The sequence below is a fragment of the Anopheles gambiae genome, chromosome 3 (genome assembly GCF_943734735.2).
Source record: "Anopheles gambiae chromosome 3, idAnoGambNW_F1_1, whole genome shotgun sequence".
In the NCBI taxonomy this organism is placed as follows: domain Eukaryota; kingdom Metazoa; phylum Arthropoda; class Insecta; order Diptera; family Culicidae; genus Anopheles; species Anopheles gambiae.
In genome coordinates this window covers 16,232,097-16,254,934 of record NC_064602.1, presented here as the reverse complement: position 1 = coordinate 16,254,934, position 22,838 = coordinate 16,232,097, and the positions used below count along the sequence as shown (strand labels likewise).

The window sequence follows — 22,838 nt, the reverse complement described above, 5'->3', positions numbered from 1 at the left end:
GAGTGGAAGAGAGTATACGCGAGTTAAATAGGGATAGTTACAATTACACACCACGAGGAGGAAAGGTAGCTTTACGGGGGGCGCAGCAGTGTCTCGGTGGGAGAACTGGGAGGACTATGTATGGGTGTGTGTATGTGTTCACTGGTCGGTGGAGGTGTCGGTGCCCATAAATAAGGAAACGCGGCAAAATTTGCGTGTGAAAAAAGGGGGAACAATGTGCCAAAGAGAACCGAGGCGTTGTTGAGAAGGTGTGGGATTGTAAAATACTGCCTTGCAGGCAATCCTTACTTATGATGCTGTGGTTGCGGCACTCCTTTCTACCTTATAGTTTTATATATTACACACCTACATCACACACACACGTTTTGGGTTCATTATTTCATTGGGCATCATCAGCATAGATGCTTTGTGTTGTTTGCCACGCACGATTTATGTTCGAAATTTAAGGAGTAAATTAGCAATCAACTTAACACTCAACACCAGTGAAAGGGGACATTATCTGGTTGGAGACAATGGAACTAAACAAATTGAACCCTCCATAGCTCAACCACTCAAAAAAGCTCATTTCAATAACGGTTAGCTAGCTGACTGTATATGTATATTTACAATGTAGTAGAGTGGTTTTGTCCATGCATTGTTGCTATATTGCGCAAAAAGAAGCATTTTCACGTGGCTCTCTCTCTCTCTCTCTTTTTTCTAACGCTATCCATCCATGATCACAGTTACGATCCAACGGTTGGATCACTGTCGCCGTTTACCTAAACATACTACGCATTTTCCGCTTATTTTCACCTAAATTCACCTGTCACCACGAGGACACGGCAGCGGAAATACTGACCTAACACAAATTAAAACACGCACATTCCACCGGTCGTCTGTAACCCCGGGCCGGGAACGCACCGTTGCAAAAAGGCTGATACGAACAGTGGTGGGGGGCGGGAGCATTCATTCCCCTCTTAATTTAAATCTGCCTCCCCAAGCGCCCACGAACCGAAGCCGCCACACCAAACGAAATGGGGGAGCGTATTAATCTAAACAGAACGCAACGGCAGCAACGACAATTGAATCTAAACGTGGGACGGCGTGTGGGGCTAGTATCTTCTACCTTCTCCCTTCACATCAAAAGCGCACTTGAACCGGAATTTAACTAACTTTTTCATCGAACTAACTTAACCTAACGCTCGAAACGAACAAACAATTAATCAAAACAGATAGGAACCATCCCATCCCACCGCACACGCACACCAGTTGTGCTGGTCCCACACAGGGAACCAGCTTACAGAGGTTACAGCAGCACTGAGCGGTAGCACACGTACGCACGCACATACACACATGGCCACAAATAATGTTGGGGTATTATCACTCGCTAGCCACACACCAAACGCAACATAAACACACAAACAAGCAGATGATTTGGCTTCCCCCCCCCCCATCATGGGCCGCATTTGGGGAGCAGGAGCAGTATAAGCAGTTAATAGAAAGAAAAGCACGATCGTATGCGCAGCCGATGCATGTTGGATGGTTGCCTGAACGGGGTGTTTTCCTTTTGATTTTTGTTCTCTCTCTATCTCTCTCTCTTTTTCCTTATTTTCTTCATATGCCGTCCGTGAGAATGAATTGTTAGTTTGAATTTAACGCTTTTGGCGGTATGGAACAATGTTAACATCTTCCACGGGTCCATCAGTTTGATTTCTACAACGCATTTAGAGAGTTTTCGTTGGCTGACGATCGATTTTTGAAGAAGAAAATTCTTCCAATCTACCTTTTCTCTCTGATTGCTGTTTTTTACATTAAATTTTGCCTCTCCGATCGCAACCTAATGGAACAGTGGCGGATGAGAACATTTGCGGGCATTGTTTTGTGTTTGTTTTTAGTTTGATTTCACAATTCGTTTTCTATGCCTTTAAATGTGTGTGTGTTTAGCGCCTGCATTCTGATTGATTTTGAATATTGGGGTGGATCGGGAAGAGAAGGAGTGGAGGGAGTGGTTTTGGTTTTCATTTTCATTCGGGCATTGGGGGCATTTTTGTTGTTGTTGTTTGTTTTAGTTCTTCAAACAGGACAGTGCTAACTAACTTTTGGCCAGGGCTTTCTTTTTCCTTTGTACTAGAATGTCGTGGAACGGGTTGTGGCTGATCGACTGGTTCAGGCGGGTGATCCACTCCTGCTGCTCCTCCTCGGTCGCGGCCGACATCCGGTAGACGGTGTGCTTACCTTCCACCACCTTACCCTCGCTGTCGGTTTTGCACGCCTTGATGATGTCGGCCCCGCCGCTGGCGTGCAGCTCAAAGCAGTGCGGTTTGCTCCGGTCCGTCACCTCGCGCACCTGCAGCGTTTTGGAGAAAGGAATAGGAAATAGAGTACATGGGGGGGGTTTAATTAATAGGATGAGCAAGTGTGAAATGTTGGATTGTGTTGACCTACCGCAATGTTTTCCAATGGAATGATCCCTCTCGGCTCCTTGTCGGTGGTGTACTCGAAGTAGTACAGACAGTTATCGTTCAGGATAAACCATCTTCGTTTCCACGATTTGTATCTGTGGCGGGGCAAGGAGAAAAATTTAGAGGGCATTAGTAAACGATGGTTCAATTATATGACCGTTAATTGCATTACCTTCCGCCCTGCTTCCACAGCCAGCCCTCCTTGTCCGGGTTGAAGAAGGTGTGCATCAGATCGTTCCCATCGTCCTGAGGTATTTTAAACGGTTCAGCTCGTATCGACTCGTACAGGGACTAATGCAACGGACGAGAAGAAGATAACAAAAAAAAATAAATAAATAAACGATTGAAAATCATTGATCCATCACACAGTGTACAGTGTACTGGTGTACCAACCTCTAACAGTTCGCGCGGCAAATCGCCTCCATTGTTGATACCACGGTTCATGGAAATGAACTGTTCAACCGTGGGCTTCTCTTTTACCTGCAAAAATACAAAAAGAGAGGACAAATCAATAAAAAGCGAAGCAAAAGGCATTCCACGACTCATTTCATTCGCGGCACACGCATCGAACGAAAGTATGCAATTGCACGGGGACTGTTGCGTTGAATGCAAAACCACACTGCGTGCATTCCAGCACACACACATGGTTCACAAATTACATCGACCCTTTCCCCCCAATATACACATCAAAGGATGAGTTTCATTTGAAGTCGATATCCTACGCTGCATCTGGCTCGCTGACCTCCATTATGCAACCCCCCCCCCCCCCCCCCCCCCCCACCTGCAACCATCGCCGTTGCAATCTGATTAGTTGATACGCGATGCAATCGAGCGATGATGATAGCATTGATTAGCTTACACGTGCGACTGACAAACTCATTGAGCAATGTGCTGTAATTTAGCTAAACGGCTTCTACACCGTGTTTTTGGTCAAATTCAGCCAGCTCCACAAAACAAAACAAAAAAACCTATACTACACCTGCTGCAATTCCTCTTTGATCTTGCCTACCGACCGGGCAGTGGATTGCGTGATAAACGACCTAGTAACAACGATCTGGCAGCTGCAGCAGCAGCAACTGCACCAAGCCACGGGGGAGCCGGTTTTAAATCAGTTCCGAATCGGCAGATCGGAAATAATTACCAGCGAAACGAGCGAACTCATCCCAAAGCAGGGATACGGCAAGCAAAGGTAATAAGTGCGCAGTAGGTCACACGAAGCAATTCCGCAATCGAAAGCACGCGAGGATCACGATAGGGTATTATGTCCTTTTTCGAGCTGCTGAGTACGTTATAAACCACACACAGAGAGTGCAGATTTTAACGCCCGGTTCGATTAGCCGTTGCCGTTGCTGCCCAGGAAGCACCAGCAAGTGGCATTAATTTACGCGTGTGTCGCCGTAGCGTACAACAATCTCACTTGCGCTAATAAGCCAGGTGATATGTTACATTAAAGTTAAAAGCGTGTCCAAAAACGGATAAAGAACCAATATCCCTAGTGTTAATCATTATAAGAGAGAGAGAGCAGGAGAGAGAGGAAGTAATTCTAATCCGTATCCCCATACCAAACACAAGGGTGCAAACCGTGTGTGTGTGCATCGATGCAGATGCAAATAGGTAATTGTGCAGCCGGATAGAGATAATGCAACATTTTCCAACCCACCGACCGGAACCGCATCATCATCGCCCCGTAGACCTAGCCTGAAATGACCACGCTCAGCGAAAAAGCTGCCCTGCTCGTGTTTTTTATCGGTAAAGAAGCAGCTTTGCTGAATGATAATTAAATTCCAACCCGCTGCGCACTATGCTATATAAAGCGCTTCTTTGCATTTCACGCCAGTGCCAGTAACAATAATGGCACAAAACACGTTGATCAACCCTATTTACTGTTGGGGTGTTGGGGAAAAATATGTTGCGACCCGAGTAAGAGGGACCCGTTTCTGTTCGAGATATGTCGCGTTATGGTGGGCCAACGCCAACGTACCGATGGATTGTGGAGCGAGGTGTTGAGCATAATGATGGCAAAGCTCAACACGTAGCACGTGTCCGTGTTGGTGAAGATGTCCGGATTGAGCTGGCAGTACCGCTGGGCAAAGCATTCCATCATGCGATCGATCTTCTGCGCCTCGCCGGGCAGTCTGAATGACCAGAGGAATTGTCTGCAAAATGGAGCGAGAGAATGGAGAGAAAAAGTCTTTAATAGAAACAGTGTCCAGCGGGTATTGGCTTCATAAGCGCGCAACTTACCTTAAAGCTTGCACCAGTATAAGATTCGTAAAATCGTGTAACTCTACAAAGGCCTTCAACACCTGCTCGTTAAAGTCGTTCTTTTCGCCCAGATAATCGCCTGAAATTGCAGAGAAAGAGAGAGCGAAAAAGATACATTATTGCAACGGTTTTATTGAAATTAAAATTAAACACAAACGGTAAACGAATCGCATTATTGTGTGCTACCTCTTCGGGCACAGGGACACAGTGAGTTTCATTTTTATACATCGTTTTACGAACTCAAAAAAAGGGCCCAGTAATATTTATTGCCATCATTCGAATGATTTAAAATGGCAACACTATTTAAGCTTCCCCCCAATACTCCCCATGCTCAGTCCCGTTTTGGGGGGTTCGGGTTCGCTTGTTCGATGATTGTTCATCTCGTCGGCTGGGGAGGAAAATTATCACATTCGCGAAAATTAATGTGTTTTACTGCTCCGTATTTTTCTGCTTCTTTTTTGTTTGCCTTCCCACTGTATGTGTGTGTGATGATACCGGTACAGAATGGTTTCGTGATTACGCACAGGACACCATTGTGCCTTCCTTCGTTGGTGTTGTCCTCCCTGTGCCCGTGTCAGGTGCAACACATGAGGGGCGAGCAATGGGCCCACAACATAACAAACTACCCATTCTGTGACCGCAAAACAACGTATCACACACACACAGGCACACACACAGGATGGGAGAAGGTTGGGGTTGTGGTGCATCATCCATGGGGGCTACCGGAATTGAAATGCGGAAGCATTTCTCCCTCCCACTGTTTGTGTCCCCCCTTTTACTTCTTTAAACATCTTTCAATCATCGGTCAGCGTCAGCGCGACCCAGAAAAGGGTGCACCAGGGCACGTTCCACGCGGGACCACAGAATCCGGAACCACAACCACAACCCCGGCGCTGCACCATTGGACATGTCCCGAACGCCCCGAAAATCAAACGACACCAACAAACGTTCTGCGTGTCTCTGTGTGTGTGTATGTGCAACAAAATAAGCGAACCCTCACCACACACACATAACAATTGGACACTGTGTTTTAATCGCATTTTATCAACACGATATTAATTATTTTTGTTTACCTTTTATCGGGCTGCGCCTGCCATTATCAGGCTGCCTATTGGAGCTGGGTAGCTCCCGTTGGGTAGTGTCGCAAAGCAAAAAATCGAATACCACAACTCAAAACCCCTCCCCTGTATGTGTGTAAAATAACATTGTGCGGTTATTATTAATTACTCATCCCCATCACCTTGCAAAAGGCGCAATGATAATAATAATAATAGGGAATAACAATTTTGGAAGGTTTCGTGCCATCTATCGCCCGCTGTTTTCATGGGTCTATGATGCGTGGTTTATCATTGTTCAGGGGACGACACTCAAAGGTATGTAACACGTACGTGCGTGTGTAATAATCGAAAAGAGTTGTAAAATTGCATTCCAACGCAACAGCAAACTATTCGATGCGTATTTTTTAGTGTTTTTGAAATGAAGTTTTTGTCGGAATCGATCAAGGGTAGCTCCGAAGTTTTGCTGAATTCGATACCGGATAGTAGGTTCGGAATCAGTTTCTTAAATCGATTCCGGAATTGGCTGCGGAATTGGTTCCTGAATCGGCTCCGGAATTGGTTCCGGTATCGGCTCCGGAATTGGTTCTAGAATCTGCTCCGGAATTGGTTCCGGAATTGGTTCCGGAATCGGATCCGGAATTGGTTCCAGAATTGGTTCCGGAACCGGAATCGGCTCCAGAATAGGCTCCAGAATTGGCTCCAGAATTGGCTCCAGAATTGGTTTCGGAATCGGATCCAGAATCGGAATTGACTCTGGAATTTGACTCGGCTCCAGAAATAGTTCCGGAATTGGAATCGGATCTAGAATCGGAGTCGACTCCGGAATTGGTATCGGCTCCGAAATCACAATCTGCTTCAAAATGGAGTCGGTCCATAAGAATAGGCGTTTGGGTCAAACGATGCTACGTTTTGATAGCCGCGAAGAATCAAAATTTAATTGTAAACAATCCATTCTTGTGGAGATTCCCGGATTGGTTTCGCTTCTGAAACATCTGTTTTCAATTTAATAACTAATTCTGATTTCGGAGGTTATTCCAGTTCTGGAGTCAATTCCAGTTCTGGAGTCAATTCGGATTCCGGGCCAAATTGCGATTCCCAGATCAATTCCGATTCCGCGATCAGAATCGGCTCCGGAGTCAACTACGGAATCGGCTCCGCAATCGGAATCGATTCCAGCATCGGTATCGGCCCCGGAATTGATTCCAAACACGGAATCAGGAAGGTCCGATTCCGATCTCCCACCACTAGTATTTTTCCTCTCACATTGTATTGGGAGAGGCGTTTGGAATGATTGTATGAGTAATTTTGAATGCATAAACCGACTGCCGGTCTCGTAGTACAGTCGTCAACTTGTACGACTTAACAACATGCCCGTCATGGGTTCAATCCCCAAATAGACCGCGCCGCCATACGTAGGACTGACTATCCTGCTATGGGGGGAATCAATTAGTCACTGAAAGCCAAAAGCCCACAAGTGGGTACAGCCAGGCCTTGACCGACATCGGTTGTTGAGCCAAAAAAAAAAAAAAAAAAAAAAAAAAAAAAAAAAAAAAAAAAAAAAAAAAAAAAAAAAAAAACCGATGGATACTGGATACTTGAATACAGAACGAGACAGAAACACGGCCTTATCAGTGTGACCAAGTTTTTTGAGCAGTTTGAATGACGAATTTACGACCACATTTGCACAACGAAAAATCCCCATTTGCATTGAATGCACTCACCATCCCCTGTACCCAAAATGGCTACATTTAGTGATCAGCAAAGGGCTGATAACGACTGTTTAACGGTAGTGTGACTCTCTTGTTTTTTTGTTTCGTTATGTTTAATGCTCGTGTCATGTCACGTGCTCATATCGAGAAAAGGGAAAGAGAGGGACTGTATTTTAATTAATATGCCATTACATTGCCCATATCTATCCGATGCGATCGAGTGTATTTGGAGTGTTAAGTGGGCGGGGAGGGGGCAGGTGGACAGAAAAACAGCGCACGATAAATCTTCCCTGTTGCCATCAAACTTTGCTACGATTAAAATCATTAGCGTATGAAATAAGTATGATCCTCCCAATCCCAATCCCTCCCGTATGAGGCTTTTCAGCATGGTGGGGAGGACAAAAAGTGCAGTTTGTTGTAACAAAAAAAGGGCTCCATCACGTGTTTTTTCTTTTTTTCTGTGTTTTTGCAATACTGTTCGAACTCGAGCGCATAATTTGTGAATTAAAGTTTAACAATTGATGTGTGTGCGCGGGGGTTGGTCCCGTAATTCATCCCTTTTGCGTTGAGCTACCGAGTGTCCACGGCATGGCGGTGGTGGTGGGTGTGCAAGCAGGTGCGGGGACAGGGAGCAAATTGAAAAAGGCAATTATTTTATCTGAGCTCATCATCGGGTAAAGCTTACCCCAGACACGTACTCTCCGCCCGCCCAATGTACTCCCTTGCTTTTATTACGGTATCGAAAACGAATGGAGTAGTGTCCGATCCGGTGCGCTGAATCCAATTCCAAAAAGTATGCACTTCCCTTCCCAATTTACTACTGCTACTTGCACGCAGGTACAGGATGACTCTCCTCGCAGTCTGATATGATATCGATATTACAAGGATCGTCGATTAATCGTACGCACGTGGGAGATGTGTCAGAATGAAGAGCAAAAAAAACAAAAAAAAAACTCAAAAACACTCTCATTTGACATTAGCCCGGTAATGAATAAAACACCGCGCAAGGGACAAAAAAAAGGGGGAAGATAGGAAGGAATGCAAAAATACGCGCATACACAGATCCGAATGCATTAAATTGCATTCGTTGCGATTAACGCGTTACACACGCACACACACGATGGCAATAAAGATCGCTTACTTCCCGGTAACACAACACCGGGTCCGAGCACAGTACGAGAAGAGGCAAAAAACATGTATGTATATATTTATACCCAAGCGCCATAAACATATCCTGGCGCACATGGACATCGGTACATGGAGCACACACACACACGCCCATCTCCTCCCTGCATGACTTCACCTAGGCGAATTCGAATAAATCCTTCCAATTTATGGCATTCGTCGTGTTGTATCGCGCGGCTGGTGAAATTGTCGCGCTGGCACCACCTTTCCTGTCCGCCAAGCATTCTTGCCTGGCCTGGAATGTATACCCCTGCCTGCCTCGTAGGCATATACATTATTTATCGGACCCGGTTTGGCTGCAGATGGTGCGCGCCATTTGATGGATGATTTCTAGCATTCGATTCTGTTTCGGAGTTGCAGAAGCACGCACACACACAAACACACACACAGCAACCGACAACAGAGATTTTGTAAGCACATACCGATGGCCGTTTTGTTGAGACCTTCTCCCTTGTATAGGAACTGTGCCACGTCCTGCGGATCCGTCCTTAGCAGCTGGTTTTCGTATAAAAATTCTATTCCTGTAATGGCAAAAAGAGAAAAAAGAGAGAAAATAGAAAAGTTAGTATAAATTTATCGAATTGAATTTTTCATTTTAACATGGAGTAAAACATTGCAGGCAAAAAAGAGTTTAGTGCAAGAAGGAATAAGCGTATAAAGCTACTGGTTATTTTAACCAAACTTAAATTATAATTATTGGAGCGGTCCCGTGGTACAGTCGTCAATTCGAACGACTCAATAATATGCCCGTTATCGGTTCAAGCCTAGGATGGACCATCCCCCCGTACCATGGATTTAACTATCCAGCTGCGTTGCGTGGTAATGAATTAAGTCTCTAAAGCCTTATAAGGCCGGACATGTCCGCGTAGGATTATAATTGAAATTATAAATTATAAATTATAATTTGAATCTTTAACAAAGACAGCAAAAAAAATGAAAATTTGATGTAAATACTCTAAAATTTGAAGCGATACTGAATGATCCTGATCATGATGAAGTAATAATGACAACGCTCAATTGTACAGTATAAGTACAACGCTTATTGGTACAGTCAGTGCCGCAAAATGTCACTGTCAATGTCATAAAAAATCTGACTGTAACAAAATCCATGTCAGCGTCACGCACTCAATTCTGATAATCAGAAATGATACTCAAAACGATTGGTGTGATCAATGCATGCTTCGTGACATTATTGGGACCAATGCTTGGTCAGTCACTATGTCATGACTTTTTTTACTGTGATCAGCTTTGTAAAATGTCTAACATAGTCATGACAAATTCTGGCTGAAACAAAATAATGTCAGTGTCACGCGTTCTACTGTGATGATCAGAGGTGAGACTCAAGGAGTTGGTGTGATCATCTCAGGCTTAGTGACATTTTGTGCAACCAACTCTTCGTCAGTCATTTAGTCGCGACATTTTCAGTCGGTCAGTCGGGCCTTTATCTCAAATCTAGACTTTTTAATATTTTTTTATTGAGGAAGAACGGTTTCAGAAGGCCGTATTGCTTTTTTTTGTAATATTGATGTCGTTCCAAATTTCGATGAAATTGTTACTTCTCGTCTATATGAGTCTCTCTAAACCAAATTTCTCTATCTATGTTTTAAAAACGAAATTTAACCCCAGACATTTATCAGATTGGCCTGATTCTCATCCGGAAACTTAGATAACACAGATAAAAGGTTACATTTAAAATATTTTTTTTGAATTTTATTTTTCAAATAAAATATCTGTTTTTTAGACATTTCCGGAATGTTGCTCATGGCCCTTCATAGCAAAGCGTATTTTCTGTACAGCACGATTTAACGGATAGTCATTTAGACCCTTTTTAATTGTATTTAAACATGTCGGAACCTTTATACAATAAAATTCATGACGTTTTTTTTTATCAAATAATACGTCAGGATAATCAGGATATTAAATAAAACTGTAGAAGTAGCAAATTATTCCAATACAATGCTATCACCAATAGAATGTATTGAATAGGAAACCATTCTAAAATGACGTAAAATATCAATTTGTTCAACCACTGTACATAAACAAAGCATGTTCAACAAAGACCACAAACAATGTGGCACTAGTTAGCGAATCACTTCTGAAGCTCTTAAGAAGAATCCCCTCAAAAGAACGTCATTTGTAAGAATTGGCTTGCCACAAACCGGCTTACCACTCGATGCAATAACACACACCATCACCCTGTCCCAACCGGCGCGACATCAAGATACTTCTTCCGACACTGACAGCTAACACAACACACAAGCATACCACCAGTGGGCGAAATGATGAATGATTTTTTAATTTTAAAAAGCACTTCAAACCTGCTGGCGGGAAGGAACCGAGTGGTTCTTCAAGGTCGTGTACACGCGCCAAACATATCTCCCCTCCACATCTCAGGTCCAGCGGAGAGAGAGAGAGAGAGAGAGAGCGGAGTGGCAAAACTAGTCGAACAACTCTTCCTGACAACTTCTCCAGAACGCAACGCACCCATCACGACCGGTGTGTACGGTGGTACCCAGCACACTCCTCCTTCGACAGGTTTGAATCGATCCGAAACTATTCGTCTATAGTGTCCGCCGTACCATGTTCCGTGCCGTACAAGCTTAATTGCTCCATTTAGGAGCAACAGGTTCGAACGTCGCTTTGTTCAACCTGAACTGAGGGAAAGGAACCTGAACCATCATCCTCCACCATCGAAACGGATGCGGACAATTTAATTAAACGAATAAAGACAATCATTCATCGATGGTGTTGGGTGGGTAGGTAGGGCAGGGCCACTTCTTGCCAAAGGGATAATGGTTTCTATGTGCGCCCCGGAAGTAGCCTTGGATACCACCACCGCCACCGGGGAATCTTCTTCTGGTGGGGAATCTGAAACGCCCAACGGAGAGCGCGCATATATCACACCAACTACTTCTACATGGAGGGTTGAGATACAACACGCAGCGCGCAATGATTAATGCTTCCGATGGGTGTTGCAGGAGCGGCAGAAGAAGAGTTGTGTGTGATGGTACCACTTAATTGTTTCGTAATTGGAAATGGAAGATGATATTGGTTTAATAATGATATATGATAGCGTCCTGGAGATTTCTGGAGAGGTTTGTGAGCTAGCAAAGTGCGAAAGTGCTTCAAATTCTTCACAATTTGAACGATTTAAGGTTCAACATATCAACCAAAATATTTAAAATTTATAAAAAATGGGGAAAACGATGAATTTACGAAGCATAACTCCCGAGGAACCTTAGAAATTCTTCACTCGAAAAACTCGCACCAAAGTCCTTGAGCGCTCTCTCTCTCTCTCTCTCTCTCTCTCTCTCTCTCTCTCTCTCTCTCTAAAACACCTCAACAACGCCAACCACCTGGGGCGAAAGTTTTCGCACAAAAACAAAAGCGGAAACACGCCCAAACAAAAGCTTCCAACGCTCGGGGTACAAAACTTTCCATCCATACCTTTCTTTGGATCCATGTTGAACTTTTTCCGCCCCAGCGCCATCTGTTTGTCTTTGTTGGAATGTTTGTTCTCCTCCTTGCTTTCGTGGGCTTTCATCTCCGACTCGACCTCGTTCAGCTCATCGTTGATTTGCTGTGGAAAAGGAAAACAAATACATTATTATTTGGAAAAGAAACGTAGAATGAAATGAAATGTTTATAGCAAAGCTTTCCTATTCCCAGACGTCAATTGTTGATGTATCCCCCATTTTCCCCTCCATATTTAATGGACATTGCCAATTACCTTACGATGGGGCTGGGAGCAGCTTCGCTGGTAGACTAGATTACTTCTATTTTTACAGTTGTTGCACATACGCAACACTTTGGTAATGGGGAAGGTCGAAGCTGCTCCCGCTGATGTTGCCGCTGCGACCAGTGACCTTGGTTCTAGCCCGACCGATGATGCCGACACCGGCGGCGGCTGATGCGGGTAGTTGCGGTTGAACAGATCGGCACTGTCATCGATGAAGTCAAAGTTGCTGTCGTCCAGTATGCTAAACTGCTGCTGCAACTCCGGACGTCTGGCAGCTTCCTTTAACCGTTCGTTGTTGTTAGCTTCTTTGGCCGGTTCTTGCGCTAACCGGGGCGGTGGTGGAATGGCAGAACCATCCCCCACCGGAACACCGTTCTCGAGCGCGTTCAGGAAGTTGCGCTTACTTTCCTCCACCAGCTGTCGCAGATCGAGATTACTGTTTAGCAGCTCTCCATTATCACTGAAGATCAGCCCCACCCGGTACGTCCGCTGACGGTTCAGTACGGTCGTCTTCGTGACGGTTGTGACCGTTTTCGCACCGTACACGACCTGCTGTTCCTTCCGGCGCCGCAAACTGTTCGTCGCGTACGGTTGCAACCCGTTGGCAGCTCCCTCTAACGGAGAGGAGGCAGCAGAGCTTAAGGCAAGATTGCTGTCGGACGAGGCAGATTCGAGCAGCTTGTCGGCGTGCTGGTGGTGCCGGGACACGGTCTTCGTGATGGTGGCAGTCGTGGAGATGCTGCCCGTCGTTTCCGGTGGTTCGAACACCTGCACGTACTCGCACGTACAGGCGGGTGAGGGACGCTCGATGGTGGAACTGCTGGTGGACACCACCTCATCGAGCCGGGTTGGCAAGGTTCCGAACGGACCGGGGGAGCCACCGTTCGTAGTGGCGGACGGTAGATCGACGCAGCTCTTTTGCAGTGGTTTGTCCGGCTCGAGGATCGCCTTTTTCGGCTTCGGCTGACGGCGCAACGACCAGAACCAATTGCTCGGGCCTTTCTTGACGTTACCGACTACGACATCGCCGCCGGTGGCGCTCGGTGGCAACGAGGAGAACATGGTGCCTCCGATTCACTGAGAGACTAGCGCAGGCACTTGTTGGCTTGGTTCGCGCTTGGAGGGCGAGTTGTCACTGTTGCACACTGTGTAATTACCCTAAACACTAAATAACACGCTATATCTCTCTGCGCGGCCCTCTGATTGGTTTGAATAGCTGACGGAGACCGCGGTGAGTGGCAAAATTTACACTGGGGCGTCTAGCAGCGAGGCAATAAGACGCGAACCTCGGCTGGGCTGCTGGGTTTTGGGCAAGGCTGCAGCACTTCACGATCGAACTCGCATCTGATCGCCGCCGGGCAGCAGGAATGCGGCGCCCGCCGATGGCGGCACAGTCGTCACGACAAGCAAACGCTTTGTCCTTTCACTTGGAGTTTTCATTTGATTTGTGTTCCACCGCTGCTGCCGCTGCTTCCCTGCTGGTCACTGAACACTGAACGAATTTCGGGGCGGTTTTTTGAACTGTCATAAACAATCTCACTTACTAATGCACTGTTGTTGAGGTATATTTTGTTGCAATTAAAGCGTCACTAAGGAATGGATTGATGTTAGCATTTGATTAGCGATGTTGCACTTTTGGATTAATATTAATGAATTTACGGTAAGCAGTTGTAGGAACAAGAACACAGCAACAGCAACTTTAGCAGCAAGTCTTCAACAGCTTTGATCAAGATTCTTGGCATTTTTTACAGAATTATTTGTTTCACAGTGACCATTATATTCCATTCCCTCAATTTCGTGAATCCTAACCATAAAAACGACTCAATTTAATTGTTGATTGGTTGTAGTTTTGCTAATTGAGTCGTTCGAGTCCGTTTGAGCCGATGAATATTTATAGAAAAAACATCCAGAACAAGCGAATTTATTGAATTTGTGGCACGGACTATCAAAAATTCGAGAAAAATCCCTGTAACAGACGCCTTAAGCCGGAGTTTTAGAAAAAAAAAAAACCCTTTATAATCGACTGTAATTCGACCTTTTTGTTAAATCTTGGCGCTTTTAACACAGTCGATCATACACAAATCCATAACTTCAGATGTTTCGAGCACTAGTCGAGTCGGATATGGAATTACAATTTGGAACTTATTTCACATGGGTACTGATCCAGCTTTAAAATAGTCTTCTATTTATGCAGTAATCGCTCAAAAATGAATTTTAAACAACAAACAACACATTTAAATACAGCTAACAATCCGAACCCCTCTTTGAAGAATCAACTCTGAAGAATCGACAAAGCAACATCGGCTGCAACGTTTGGCCCACATTCACACAAACCGACCGTATAATAACGTGGAAAGAAAAGCTTTACGTGTCGATCTAATTTTCCACCAAAACAGCGGAACAAACGGAGTTCAGTTTCGATCCAAATCGACCCCCGCATTTGTGATTTGTCTGTCCATTTGTCGGCCCGTTTTGTTCGCGCGAGATGACAGAGCCGAACACTTCCACTTTCCGTGCATTGGCAGAATGCCAAACGTTTGACTGCACATACAGACAGAGGCATAGGGAAATCACGATGCCAGTCCGTGATGATTGGAAGCGGACACGCACGGGAAGGTGGTGCATTACACACGCGTTTCTGATCGACAGCAATTATTTTGGCTCCGTTTGCGGCCCTGGTAGTTGGATTACGGTGTATGTTAGTGGCACAATTATACATCCCAGCAGCAAGTAGCACAAGGGAAACACACAGGAAAAGGGGCATATTTGATTGAATGGTATTGGGTCTTTGATTGTGTTACTGTTCCTATTTTGCTTGCTTGGAGTTAAGGAAACAATTACCCAGTGAGCGAAACAGTAAAAATTAATCGATACAAAAATCCTTGGAGTCAGCAGGGAGTGGGGATTAAATAGTTAAAATAAGACTAATATACCCACTAATAAAATAACCAGCCACTTAGGCTCTTGTCGTTCGCCACAAGACACCAATAAAGCGTAACCTTTCTTCGCTCCACTCTAAATCTAATAAACTTGCCACACTAGCGGGATCCATTTCCTACATCTCATCCCCATACGCCGTTGCGAACTTCCTAGTCACCTCTTAAGCCGCTGGGGCAAAACCAATGACGGTGTGTACGATGTGAGTGTCATAAATTTCACTTCATCACTTACACGCCATCATGATACCGCCGCCAACATCATGAACCCCGAAAGGCCACTGGGAGAGCTGGGAGCGCTGCAAAATGCCAACACTTCTTCTGTCGATGACGCCGCGCGACGCGTTAGATTAAGCGTAGTAGCGCGCACCCAACCAGGCTAATATTTGGCTCGTGTGTGTCATACAGGGAAGTTCGATTCAACTGCTCCAAAGCCGGCAGTCGGGAGAAGAGGAAAGATTTAATTCAATTTATAACAATCATCACCCATTCCCGCACGGATGACGTTCGTGGAAACAAGAAGTAGTAACGTTCCACTGTAGGGCTAGATTATCGGTCGGTTTAAGTGTAAAACGGGCCCGTGGAATCATTGTGATGATGATGGTCCAATGTCGATGCGAAATGTCGTTCAACGTTGACGGTTTGGAGTAGTGATGGGTAAAGTAGGCAAAATTTTGGAGTGGACTCCGATCCGACCCCGATAATTTCAACTGCGGCCGACTACGAATGATTCCGACTTCCGTCGACTTCTGTCGACTTCTGTAGATTCAGGACGACTTCGGACGACTCCAGACGACTCCAGACGACTCCAGAAGACTCCGGACGACTCCAGACGACTCCGGACGACTTCGGACGACTCCGAACAACTCCGGACGACTCCGGACGACTCTGGACGAATCTGGACGACTCCAGACGACTCCGGACGACTTCGGATAACTCCAGAAGACTCCAGACGACTCCGGACGACTCCGGACGACTCCAGACGAAGACGACTTCAGACAACTCTGGACAACTCCAGAAGACTCCGAACGACTCCGGACGACTCCGGACGACTCCGGACGACTCCGGACGACTTCAGACGACTTTAGACGACTCCAGACAACTCCAGAAGACTCTGGACGACTCCGGACGACTTCGGACGACTTCGGACGACTCCGGACGACTCCGGACGACTCCGGACGACTCCGGACGACTCCGGACGACTCCGGACGACTCCGGACGACTCCGGACGACTCCGGACGACTCCATACGACTTTAGACGACTTCAGACGACTCCGGACAACTCCGGACAACTCCAGAAGACTCCGGACGACTCCGGACGACTCCGGACGACTCCGGACGACTCCGGACGACACCGGACGACTCCGGACGACTTCGACAACTTCGGACGACTCCGAACGACTCCGGACGACTCTGGACGACTCTGGACGACACCAGACGACTCCAGACGACTCCAGACGACTAGTGGTTTTGCAGGAATCGGAATCGGACTAACAATAGCCGGAGTCGGGTCGTAGTCGAGGGTGCGCTCTAGAGAGCACATCACTAGTTTGGAGGCAACGCATAAACACACACACACTACACGTGCCCAACGCGCCAAGTGGAGTGGTTGGCAAGGGCCAAAAGGCAGCAAGTGGTCTTTTGTAAAGGCGACAATAGAAGCCAATTTGTTGTGTGCGGTTGTTAGAATTGATTTTACATCACAAAGGAAAGGTGAGCCGCTGACGTCACTGGAGCGTCATTGTTGTTTTGCGTGGTATTTTTGGACACTTTTGTTAATTTCAAATTTGGAAATAAAAATAAACCATCATATTGCGGTTACTGTCAATGATTTCGTTTATTTCGGTAAACTGCGCAATATGGAGCGAGAGAGAGAATGGCGATCCTATAATTAGACTCCTTTTATTTACAATTTCAACGCAATACAATTCACCATAAAATAGCATTTCTCACATTAAAATGCAGCAATAAAATCGATATTATGTTACAAACGGTCCCAATTTGCAATCAATATTACCAACCAATCATCCCACACCGCCAGCAACTAGCCATGGGCGAGATGTGTTAATCCCCTCCCCCAGTCTGGGACGAGCTTGAGTCCCCGTGGGTGAAGATCTTCTGCCGACACGGTTGTAATTGAATAAATTATGTGCAGTAAAAATTAATTTTACGAATTATGAATTATTAATCCGATAAATATCGACGGGCTGCAAAACGGGCTGCCCCGTCAGCGGCCCAATCGTCCCCCCGTACATCTCTCATCCCTCCCACAGGTAGGTGTTGAGGTTTCAGAATACATTTCCCACCCACACACTACCTGTTCCAGTATTGTTGTTGTTCGTTGAGTACGGGAGTTCGCATATTTAACATTAAAACAGCATAACCAAAAAGAATGCCGAAACAAATTGCCCAATCGAGTATTAACGGGGTGCTGGTGCTGTGTGATGATGATGGCCATTGGATGCAGTTTGGATGCAGCGAAGAATAAAGTGAAACACATCAACAAGTGGCATGTTGGGCGGTTACTCAAAAAGACGGGGCTCGTGAGCCGTGTCAGCTTTCATCGTTTGAATTATAATCCCACCGCGTTGTTCGGTTTTATACACAGCATTCTTCTCCACAACGAACCATGCGTCTCCACCACCATCGGGAAATTGGTTGGCTTTTCTTTATTGGCGAAAGAATGCTCCACAATTTGTTGTTGGTGACATTCATGTACCCGAAAACATTCCGGTACGTTCATTTCACGTTGTGTACAGGAAAAATTCCAATGTCCTTTATTACCATCATTTTGCTGTGGATGGGTGGTTGGGTTTGTTGCGGGCATTTTCTCTTCAATTCTTGTAATTAATTAATTTATCAGAATACACAAACACACACATTCTTTTTGTTAGTCTGTAATAAGGCCTTATTATTAGGCCCGAAACGGGCGGCTACGTTTGAGCTGTAAAATTCCTGTTCTTTTGTCGTCAAGTGTCAAGTGGTTTTTTTGTTGTTGTTGCTTTGTGGCGTGTGTGAGCAAATAATTAAAAATAAAAACTGGAAAATTAAATTCCCACACACTGATGGACGATGGTGGATCGATAAAACGTAAACATATGAAATTGAGAGAATGAGTACTGTAATCAAAAATATAAAACTTATAAATTTTTCGATTTTATTACAAATTTCTTCTTCTTCTTACTATTTTAATTGCACCAATCATTCGGGCAAGGGGCTTTTTGGAGCGTTCTGTTTCGCGCGCTCAAAAACATACGCAACAAAAACCACAACATTTTGACAGCAATTCAAAGAACACTGATAAAGGCGCTTATTTTCAGCATGAAAACCACACGTGTCCCTCTCCCTGGGCGGGGTTTTCATTGCATTGCTGTAATGAGAAAATTCTTTCCCATTTTTGACAATAAATTGCATTCACCACGGGTAGTTGTAATTGATCAAAGTCAATCGTGAGTCACAAACACATACGCACACAACTACTTTGGACGTCAAAATGTATTGACTCCAATAGCGGACACCGCAATAATTTCAATCTTTTTATTATTAATAATTCATCAATAAAATACCTCACACACACACACACACACACACACACACACACACACACACATTCCCTTTTTGTGTTGTGATTTTCATTTCAAAAATATTTCAGCGTTGACAGAGCAATGTATGCTTCCAAATAAGGCCAACAATTCACAAACCGATTTCACGATATTACACAACAGAGGCAAAGGAAGCACGCAAGCAATGAGATTCCAAAGCTTTGGGAGGGATTTTCGGAAAAAAGCCTCTCCGAACAAACAGGTCCCTCAAACGCTGAGATAACTCAATTTGGGGCAGGAGTTTCCACTAATCAATTGAGTTCTAAATCCCATCCCGAAATTCTAAGGCTCAATACAAAAGCCCGGTGATTGGGAAAGATTGCTTCTAGCTTTTCCCGCTGGTAGAATGGTTGAAGCAACGCTAGCATGGAACGATTTAAGTTGTTTCGTTTCACGACTGAACTACTTTACAGTTTCACTGTGTTTGCCGCGTTCCATTCGCGTGCATCGATCTATTCCCGCTTTTTGTAGAACAAAAAAGCAAACGCTCTAACAATATAGCAGGCCAAAACCTTCCAACAAAAGCATCTCTTTAAGGTAGAATCTTCGAATCTTCGGCTCTGAAGATGCCTCTTCCCCCCTAACTACTATGAGGCTATGAGGTGGTGGTGGTTTTGGCAACGCAGCGGCTAAGCTCTTAAGCATTGGTATAATAGCTCCACTGGGAAAATTGCTTCCTCCGCTTCTCCTCTTTCAAAATTCCAGAGACCATTACTAGTGTTGTTAAGGCGCGCGACTGTGGTGTGTTGAAGGCATTAATTTATGGCCCAAATTTTTCCCGCGAAGCAGACCTCTGAACAGAGCGTGTTAAGTGAAGGTATCTTCAAATGTGTGCTAGTGCTCGCGCCCTGCTAAACCAACCAAGGAAGGCAATGGGCAAAGTAAGTTGTTTTCCGTGTTATAATAAGGGCAGCTGGTATGGAAATGAACCGGGGACAATATATCTTACGCACTACGAGAGAGAGGAGACGGTGTTTAGCCTGCTACCCCGCTGGTCTGAGGGAGATGTCCGGGAAAATGGTAAGCAAAACACACCATGCGTTTACTTTTTAATAAAGCGTTCGCAAACGCATAAACATTAACGCCAAAGTCGATGATAGAGGCACGGCGGGAGACACGACTTGTTGGCGAATTGTTCTGACAGAATAATATTATTTAAAGCGGATAGATTGTGTGTCAGTGATATTATTGTTTCTTCGTTATAAATTACTTTGCTGAATAAATAGAATCATAATGAGAGTTTTAAATGTGAAAATTTCGAGCTAGAAATGAAGACATTTCTATTTTAATGTGCAGATTGGTTTCGCAAGACGTCTTCAAAGCGACTTCATTTTTTATATTTAGATATAAAAAGAGAATAATTTAAGAAGAGGTTCTACAACCCTGTATCAAATTATGAAGGTATGTTTAAAGGGTCATAGAAGTTAAATGAGTAGGTTGTTTGTTTTCTAATATACTCTAACACATGTACAACTATCTTTAAATACACATAAAGCATTAACATGTTAATTAGGCACAAAAACTTGTGACAAGTTCCCAAAAATGAAGGTAAAAACCTGTTAAAAGAGTAGTACAATTCAATGCATTTATTGTCATTTTCTTTTATCCCCTTTCCTTTTCTACACTTTCCAAAAAGTTCCTATTGACAAATGTCAATTTAAATTGCAATTTAGAAATCCACACCGCCACAATTGGCTTCCCCGTTGCAGTGCTTTGGCGGGGTTTTCAGTTTTCCAGGCACGAAAAAACAATCTTCATTTATTTCCAATCGCAAACAAAAAATGTATGAAAAAAACATCTTTCCACACTGCCGCACGCAATGAAGCTATCGAATTCGATCGGCTGACGACCGCCAAATCGACCGTAAACGCCTCGAAAATGACTCACATCATCGCCACACTGTCCACAATCGATCGAACTCTAACAACTTTCCTTCTGCATCCAATGCCATTAAGGTGTGAAAGGAAGGGGAACACCAGACCCGGAGTTCGGATAAATGATAGCGCATTAAATGGCCGCGAAAAACGCGAGAAAACCAAAACTTCATGGCGTGTAAAAGATCGATAAAGAAAGGTGAAGGAGAGGTGAAAAAAAAACAGGTTACAGAAACAGAAAGTGCACAAACACATTTGTGAAACAAGAGTGAAAAACAAAACAAAAACACATACAAATATGAAAGCGAAATGGAAAACACCGAGTTGCTGCCAAAGATGCGTTCCGCAGAATGCCGTTCCGCGCGTGGCCAGCGGCCAAAACCAAACCGGCGTCGTGTGAATGCCATTTTCCTCTAGTTCAATGTCAGCACAATGTCTCGGGGTAAAGCAACGACCGAAACCAACGACCAGAACTATTATTGCTGCTGTTGGTGTGTCCTCCACAAACACACCTCGGGACGCGTGGAAAAGTGCTGAAATGACAAAATATGACAACGCACAACACAAAAAAAAATGGATTTACTTTTATGTGAACGTATCAATGTGCGTTCACCGTTTGGAGGGTCGAATTCGTGCCGAGCCGGTTCGAGTGGTGCTATAAATCTTCCAACAAACGCGATCGCATACACCAAGGCCGTCCAAGCGTCTTTGAATGAATTTGAAAAGAATAGGAAAAATTGCTCTCAACTAAACACCCCTACTAATCGAATCGTCTAAATAGGCTGGAAACTATTCGTACGTCGCGCGCAGTGGCAGTGGCACTAAAATAGCTTTAGTCATTTTTGCTTGCACGCAAACTGAGGCAGTGGTCTGACTAACATCGAACAAAATAATTAGCTCGATCATAGTGTTAGAGCTGTACATTGAACAAACAAGACAAATAACGCCTCTACTAGCATTGTTTAAATTCGTAGTATTAGTTAAATGTCCAAAATTGCTCACATAAGCGCTGGTGTAATTAGTAGAGCACCCTTTGAATCGCAAGTGTTTTGTACGGAGCGTTAAATCCAAAGAGAGGTCTCTTCTTTTTCAAGTGAGAGCTCTGAGCTCACTACATGACTGCATTTAGAGTAGGTGACCGCTAACTGGATGTGTTTTACTGGAGTTTTTTTTTAACTGTAAGTTCACTGACTGGAATGATTCTCGGTAAAAAAACACAAAAATGTCAAAACATGAAACATCCGGAATCTTATCCGGAATCGGAAGAGAAATTCATAGCAAATGAGCATTTTTCTCACAAATTTAACCTCTCAGCTAGTATACAAAGGTCTTTGAAAATGTTTTATCAGTAACAAAGATACCAAATCAGAAAGCGTAGCAAAGTTATAGACAATATATGAAATGTGTCACCTTGAAAGGCCGTGTTTAGGCATGTAATGTTAACGAATATTAACCAAAAAAACGTAAATTAGCAATATTGAGCTGACTGAGCTACAATGAGCGCGTGGAGCTGCAATGAGTTTGCAGCGCCAAAGTGCAGAGTGCAGAGCTACATTGAGCGCGAGGAGGTATATTGAGTTTACAGAACTCCAATGTGAGTATGAATTTCTGCATTGAGTGTGCAGAGCTAAATTGATCCTTCAGAGCTCCATAGAGAGTTGCAGACAGTGTTGTTAACTGTTGACATTTTTCATGACAGTCACCGTAAACAGCCGGTCAAAATAATTTTTGGCTGATGACATTCAATGCTTCCACGACACGACTGTCGTTAAACGAAATTCATTCGTGTCGCTACCGTCAGGGCTGATGCAGTGACATGAAATGTAAACAATTTAGTCTGAATGTCATTTGACATTTTTTGAACAACACAAATCGATACGATCGAAGGATTATGAAGTGTATCGTGGCTGAATATGGGGATTCTAGTGAAATAGCAAAAACTAGTGAAATGAAAGCCTTTGCACCGCACGCTCTGTTGTAGTTTGACATGAATACGGCCGTTTGCAATACTACACAGATCACTATTCAT

At 44.5% G+C, this 22,838-nt stretch overlaps 1 protein-coding gene across 4 annotated transcripts in view; it reads right to left on the bottom strand.

Moving 5' to 3' along the window:
- LOC1275590 (uncharacterized) overlaps nt 1-22,838 on the bottom strand; it is a 49,248-nt gene that overhangs the window by 3,881 nt on the left and 22,529 nt on the right. For all 4 annotated transcript variants that reach the window (XM_061661951.1, XM_061661954.1, XM_061661952.1 and 1 more), the window contains exons 2-10: nt 12,389-13,986; nt 12,106-12,238; nt 9,081-9,179; nt 4,686-4,785; nt 4,423-4,597; nt 2,835-2,921; nt 2,614-2,732; nt 2,425-2,536; nt 2,077-2,326 (exon numbers count right to left, since the gene is read on the bottom strand). In XM_061661951.1, the coding sequence (XP_061517935.1) occupies nt 2,077-2,326; nt 2,425-2,536; nt 2,614-2,732; nt 2,835-2,921; nt 4,423-4,597; nt 4,686-4,785; nt 9,081-9,179; nt 12,106-12,238; nt 12,389-13,459 (2,146 nt within the window). In that variant the 5' untranslated portion in view covers nt 13,460-13,986. The remainder of the gene's footprint in view (nt 1-2,076; nt 2,327-2,424; nt 2,537-2,613; nt 2,733-2,834; nt 2,922-4,422; nt 4,598-4,685; nt 4,786-9,080; nt 9,180-12,105; nt 12,239-12,388; nt 13,987-22,838) is intronic.